Below are 7,498 nucleotides of genomic sequence, written 5' to 3' on the forward strand. Positions count from 1 at the left end.
GTTCTGTTACTTAGATAATTAATTTAGTTGTTTGTAAGGAAAACTCAATATTAGACCGTTATATATATTATATAGTATTAGTTTAGAATATGTCATAAGTTCGAGGTAGTCGAATGAAATAAATTCAAGGTAGTCAAATGTAATTTGTAATTCTATAAATTGATATCAATAAGAAGGGAAAATCCGAAGGGATTTATTATCATCTTACACTCCAATAACAAGATATGATGATGTATGGTTCAAAAAGTTAAAGTGTTAAACAGGGCGAAAGACGTTCGTTTAGTATCAATTTTTATTTATGTTGATTCATTACAAATGAGGGAGAAAAGATAATTGCAGGTGAGAAAGCATACAAAAGGAATTGATGAAAACATTGCATATATATATAGGTGCCTAGATCAATTATTAAGAAAATCCCACAGTTGAGGATTTGTGTACTAAACACTACTTTTCATATTTTTAGCTAAACTTCAAAAACTTCCTAAATTACATGAACTTGATTGATTGATTGATTGATTATAACAAAACTTAGAAATCTGAACTAGCTAGCTAGAAAAAAACATGCAAAAAGGAAATGAACTAATTAAAAGCTAGAGTGCTCCAATTCTATCCTATGTCAAATTAAACAACCCTTGATTAACTAATTAGTTCGGACTAATATATTATTATTATAGTTATATATAGCACTTGTTAGTTGTGGAAAAACCGGTTGAAATCGTCTCACTAGAAGAATCACAAAGAAAACTAGATTTCCATGCATCTTGCAAACCCAATGGCAAACTCATGAAGGGGTAGCCACTACTAGATGATGATCTACCCCAACATTGCTCCTCAAAATGTGTCTCGATAGTTCCTTCATTAATCGGACCCTTTACACCAGCTGCGCCTTGTTGATCTTGAACCCCGTTGACGCCACAGTGTTCTTGCATTCCCATCGGAAAATTAGTTATTGAGAAGCAGCACCCATTGTAAAATGGTTGTTGATCATGATGCAACCCATTAGCCATGTAGTCCAAACTACCCTCTGCAGGCTTATCAAAATCTCCAAACACGGAACTAGGCATGTTGGTTAGCAAAGAAGACGTATCGACAGTAGTCGATGATTTAGGACCGTAGTTTGACTCTGGGAGCAAAAAGGGATAACTAGTGGTATAGTTTAAGTCTTCGGTACTGCTAGAAATGGAATTTTGAGGTGGTTTGTTGTTGATAGTATTAAGTGTAGGGAGTGTGGAGTCGGTATTCAAAGGTTTGTATAGTGACATGTTGTTGTTACTGTCCATATTGGCAGAGAAGCTTGTGAGGGATGAATGTTGCAAGTCATGAGTTGTTGTTAGGATATTATTATTGTGATGATCAGAATTAGGGGTGCTTTCTGGTAACACTACTACTGGAGATACCCATGAATGAGATAGTGTTCTTTGTGCAGTTGAATTTGCTTTTTTGAATATCCTGCAGATTGCCCACGAGTCCTGCACACATTTTTTGGAAGCAAAAGTTAGCTTGATACAAAAAAAAAACACACACACACACAACATTTTGGACTTATCATAATACGAAATACATAGAGCGGCATGTCAAGCCTACTAATCAGCCACATCACATTAGCCTTTGAATCATAAGAACATCTATCGATTTCTTCTCAAAGTCCAAGAATAGGACTACATATATACTCAAACTATATATGTCACATTTTTTATGAACTAGTCGGTATCTAAAAATATGTTAAGTTCTACTATAGTTTCAAGCTGGAACTTATAATATCCGTGTATGTAGTAGAATAATGAAATCACCAAGCAACTTCCCGTAAAACCATTATTTGTTTCTTGATCCAAATGTACGTAACCCCTTTTAATTATGCATGTCACTATACATACGCAATAAGAAGTGTTGAGTAATTAATCATTAGTATATATTTATTAGTTTGATCTTAATTATTTAATTCGCCAGCTTAATCTATTAGAAGATATATAGTACTATCTACGTGATATGATATACTTGTAGAAATGAAACAAGGATATATAAAAGGAATTTGAGTACTGCTAATGATGATGATTACATTGGCAGGGATGGTTTTCTCAAGGAAGCGTTTGCTTGGAGCGGTGTGATCAGTGAGGGAAGGCAACCTGAACTCATGCATCATCCAATCGGTTTTGATACCTTTTGCAGCTCTCCCTTTGTAGAACACAAGTGACTTCTTCAAACCAATGCATTTTGAACCCTCAGATGCATAGATCGGCCGGTCTGTCCCCGTGGCTTTCCAGAATCCAGCTCCTGTCACACGATTTGGCCGTGCACTGTTTCTATATTTCCGATCCCTTGGGCAGTAAAAGTACCATTCTTTTTCTCCCGTCATAGCCAGCTCTAATTAAATTTATATAAAATAATTAAGAAGAAAGTTAATATGTTGCCAATTAAACACCCCAATCTCATGCAGAAAAGATATAACACACACACATATCTTGAAAAATCATAAATATAACTATATATGAAATCATGATATAAAGCAAGAACATATACAATAAGGAAACATATATACTTGGAAGATCCCATGGATCATGTTTATAGATATCGAGTTGCTTGATGAGTTCAATAGAGAGTGGCCTTTGTTGGATCTTTCTCTTTAGATAAAACCCGACAAGCTCTTCATCGGTAGGATGGAACCGAAAACCTGGTAACATGATTTCCTCTATTTTCTCACCATTCTCACTTTTTTCCTCCATTATATATATATGGTACCTTAATTATTTAGGTTCTCTAACTAGTTTAGTTCCTAGCTACTTAAAAACAAAAAAAACAAAAACACAAAAGCTAGCTCCTTATACTTGGATCTAGAAAACCAAAACTGATCCTAGTAAACTAAGCTACTATAACTAAGCAAAACACGAGCAAAATGATGAAAAAAAGCGATGATGATTAATTAGTGTTGTAAGGAAGCTGAAAACTAGGGTTTTGTTGTTGTTAGGGTTAAGTGAGAAAGAAGCATGAAGCTAGGCAATAATAGTAAGGAAATTAATGAAAGTGATCAGTGGGAAGTGTAGTTAATATGAAGATGAAGATATGCTTCCTGAATAGGGTTCTTACCCCGAAGGATCAGCCGTTTTTTTAGGTGACCTTAAAGGAGCTAGCTTTTTTTTTTTTTTTTTTGCAAGGATCTAGTTGTTTTATTAAAACCAAAAAATAAAAAGTACGTTTTGAGAATTGATCATAGAGATGGAAAAAATAAAAAGATTTTATTGCTTTAATTAAAAGATAAAGAACAACTACCAAGAAACACTTCATTATTTTTATAAGTCAATAGTGGATTTTGTCATTTTCTTTTCTTACGTTCAAGAAAAAGATTTCGGAAAACCTTTCCAAAGTGCGAGCTTGGTACGTTTATTTTGGGATAGATGTAGTGATATACATAAGTGCGAACCAGAATTTTAGGTATCGGATAATCGAACTGTTTACAAGATATTAACAAGTGTATAAAATAAATCAGTTCTATTTAAATTAAGTTTGTGTGAATGTATGAGATTCTAAATGTATGTCATGTATAGTATGTGGTCAGGTACTTTTAAGCTACACTAATACATAAAAATAATACTATAAATATAAAGTGTATTAATATTGTAGTGTCGTCACGACAACAGTTGTCTTCAAGTAGCTCTGCCACTACTAATACGCTAACTTAAAAAAATGTTATCACACAGTATTCGTAATTGATCCCGTCTAATTGGTCTCGTACCGATCCCGATATTAATACCGGCACCAAATATCAAATGGACCAATACTTGCTAGTGCGGTTATCAGGATGCGGACTAGTACGTTACCGGGAAAATCCCTGGATTTTCCCGGTTTCGACTCGGTCCTGTATAGATACTGGCTTACATAGCACCCGGACCGATAGCATTAATGTTGGTAATGTACCACTGGTTTTGTGACCGATACATCAGGATGATACCACTCTCATCTCAATCCCTGATACGGACAAACTCTGATCCGCTTCTAGGTGATCAAGTTATCATGCTAACAATACGTAGATTGGTTACATACGAATGACATTTGAGCTCATAAATCATTATCGATAACACATGTTTGATTTTGTGACTTTATATATCAGATACTCCTATATTTTAGCTAGATATGTAATTTCTACATAAAAATATATGCGTCGAAAAAGAATAATACAAGTATAGCACAAGATTGATGCATTTAATTACCATAAGAAATATATATATCCGTAATGCTCCATTTTTATCTCGTAATATAAAATCGAGGTACGTATTTCTAAGCTATGACAACAACATTTGAAATATAAAGCCGTTTACATCATTTGTTAATTCAAAAATAGAAACTTTTGAATTTCAAAAATATAATTAAAGAAGAAATTAAAGTACTATTAGAGCGAAGACCATGGAAGGGTTATTAATTTCTTGGTCTTTTTGGGAGAAAAAGACTCCATATTTGTAACTTTAATGCATGTATCCATGCAACCCTTTTTTGGGGTTATGTTTCGAAGTCCAAATTGATGAATATCTCAATGGATTATAATTTCGTTTATTGGGATCATGATCTTGATTATTACTTTAATAACCACCCAACCTCATATATCATTTAATCTTCAATACATACATGACAGTAATAAATATAGTGTACAATTAAAATAATAATCATGATTAGATAAAGACAAAGCAAAATTCCAAGAAGAAGTGTGCAATGAGAGCTTCCATTTGGGGTTTTGAGTTATGTATAAATGTGGACTTTGGAAACTGCCAACAGCTCAAAATTATATATATATTTTTACCTGCCAAATTCTATGCACATACAGTGTGTAAATCTTCAGCTTAAATTAAGGTTTAATTAATTAAGTTTAAGAATTCTTTTTTTTTTTAATAATATAAATAGTCAAGTATCGAATTTTACAGTTTCTATTCCATTCCTTCAAAGCTTCTATTCCACTGACTTGTCAGGGTTATATGAATATCTTATGGGCCATTTGGACCGGTGAAGATTCCCCCTACTGTCATACGCTATTTATATTGCAGAAAATATATAAAAATCATGTATGTAATGAATTACTATTCGACCCTTTATATCTTCATCTTATTTCCTTACGAGGACTAGGGACCGCACGATGTGATCTGTTCTTAACATGTTTCATGTTTGACTTTAATAGGTTTCACGTATTAACAAATCTGGGCTAGATTCGTCTCTTAAAAACTTCGGACCTGTTAGGACTGGTTAAGGTTATACATATATATAAAATACTAAAAATTGATATCATGATTTGATATATGATTTGTACTATAGTTATGTACTGTCTTAGTTGAGATTTGTAAGATTTTTATATCATTAAGGTTTTATAATTAGTATTAATCAAGAATTCTATAAAATACATATTAACAGGTGCACCTGTTAATTTTGTGTCGTGTTTGAAAAGAAGGACACGATTAGTTAACAGGTGTTTGACCTTAACAGGTTTGTGTCTTAATAAGTTCGTGTATAACAGGTTTTGTGTGGGCTGGTATGCAAGTTGGGTTCCATACTTCATTTGCTATATAGATATGCATATAGACATATAGTTTGTTGAGTCTATATGTATGTATATGCTAGCTATATACTGTAAAAGACTTTTGGATGTATTATACGCATCGGTCGATCTTTAAACATAGAGAACGACATGTATGCAATCTAAAATGAGTTCGATTCATATATTTATACTTTCTCGATCGGCTTTTTTATCCATATGATGTTAAAATTCCTTGTCTCAGTCGTATATATAGGTCGTCTCACAACATCCATAAAGTTTAGATGTCCAAAGTAGATTGTTATGTACGTCCTCTATTGGAGTATATTGGTTTTTATTACAATACATAAGTCCCTACGTTTGTGCATTTACATACCTTTCAACACAATACACTACAAGCTAGAAAAAAGGCCTTAAGTGACAAAATCTTTAGAGAGGACATTTTGATCTATTCCGATCGAGGACATAAGTTCTTACTAATTAAAGGTAATTTTTGTTGTAGTAGTGATAACATGTCTTAAATAAATTTGTTATCGAATTCCTTTCAGAAGAAGATTGCGGAAGTAAAAAAGAGGGGCCATGGGAGTTGGGGTCAGAGGAGGGCGGAATGGTATACTTTCCACTCTAGCTAGAGCCGAGAGCCATGAAGGCTACGCTAAGACTAAACAGAGTGGGGTGGAAATGGGGAATCTCGCCCTTTTTCTTGCCATGAACACCACCCCTCCTAAACATTTAAGCCCTTAAGCCCAAGAGGGCGGAAAAAATCCCTCGCCCAAAATGCTTTGACCAATTTCTTGTTTTCCGTGATTTTCCACCCCAACGGTTAGTTTGAAACTTTTTTTTTCTTTTTTCCCTTTTCTTCCTTAGAATGTGACACATGGCATTTATCCCCCCACTCCTAAATATGCCCAACTCTCCTATTTTTCCACCAAAAACATCTTGCTTACATGGTGTCACATGGCGGATAACCTCTCACCCTTAAATATGTCTCACTCCTATTAGTCTAAAGGCTACTTGACCATACATTATGCTCTACGACTAAACGGAGTGGGGCGGAAGGGGGGAAATCTCGCCCCTTTTCTTGCTATGAACACCACCCCTCCCAAACATTTAAGCCCCTAAGCCCTTTTGGGCGGAAAATATATCTCGCCCCAAACTTTGTTTCCTCCAAGAAATTGAGCTGTTGGAACGGCTAGTTTGTTTAAAAAAAATTTTTTTTTTTACCTTTCAAAATTATTTACCATCTATATATATACCGACTACACCATTTGATTTGTTCTTGTCTCTTTCTTTCTTTTCTCCTTCACTTTTCTTTTTTAACAATGTTTCCTAATAATAATAATAATAACTTTAATAATAATAACTCTTTTAATAATAATAATAATCCTTTTAACAATAATAATAATCGTTATGTCCGTCCTAATCAAAATCAACAAGACGTCAACGATCCTAATATGTTATCAAACTGGTTATCGGTTACCGAAGACCCGGAGGAAGGTATTATTTTTACATATATATATATATATATATATATTTGTACATACATATTATTTTCGGTTATACATATATTTTTATACAATTTATATATATTTGTATATTATTTTCAGAAATATATACGAATTTATATGTTTTTTTGTTTTTATTAGCTAATTATCTAAAGGAGAAAACGTATTGGATAAGGATAACGGATGGTTTGAGAACACTTTTGAAGAAGCCGAAAGATTATCGTGACCCGGAAGGTGTTGGTGCAAAATGGAGGGGTATCCGTCCATTTATCCAAAACTTCAATGCAATCTACACTCGTCTCACTAACTCGAACAATCATCAAGTGGTGCAAATGATGCGTGCGGATGTGATTAAGAGAGCTCTCGCCGAGTTTCATGGGACTTACAAGACGCATTTCAAGTATTTGGATATTTGGGAAAATATTAGATGGTCGTCGAAGTTTCATTATGTGACCAACACGAATGTTAATACAACCCGTGGAGA

General features: G+C 33.8%; 1 protein-coding gene across 1 annotated transcript; it reads right to left on the reverse strand.

The window, feature by feature from the left end:
* Positions 1 to 674: 674 nt before the first annotated feature.
* Positions 675 to 2,720, reverse strand: LOC122586079 (putative NAC domain-containing protein 94). The gene is made up of 3 exons (XM_043758183.1): positions 2,537 to 2,720; positions 2,057 to 2,361; positions 675 to 1,469 (listed from the first exon to the last, which is right to left on the reverse strand). The coding sequence occupies exons 1-3, from the start codon at positions 2,718 to 2,720 to the stop codon at positions 675 to 677; spliced, it is 1,284 nt and encodes a 427-aa protein (XP_043614118.1).
* Positions 2,721 to 7,498: the final 4,778 nt, after the last annotated feature.

This window comes from Erigeron canadensis, chromosome 1, assembly GCF_010389155.1.
Source record: "Erigeron canadensis isolate Cc75 chromosome 1, C_canadensis_v1, whole genome shotgun sequence".
Taxonomy (NCBI): domain Eukaryota; kingdom Viridiplantae; phylum Streptophyta; class Magnoliopsida; order Asterales; family Asteraceae; genus Erigeron; species Erigeron canadensis.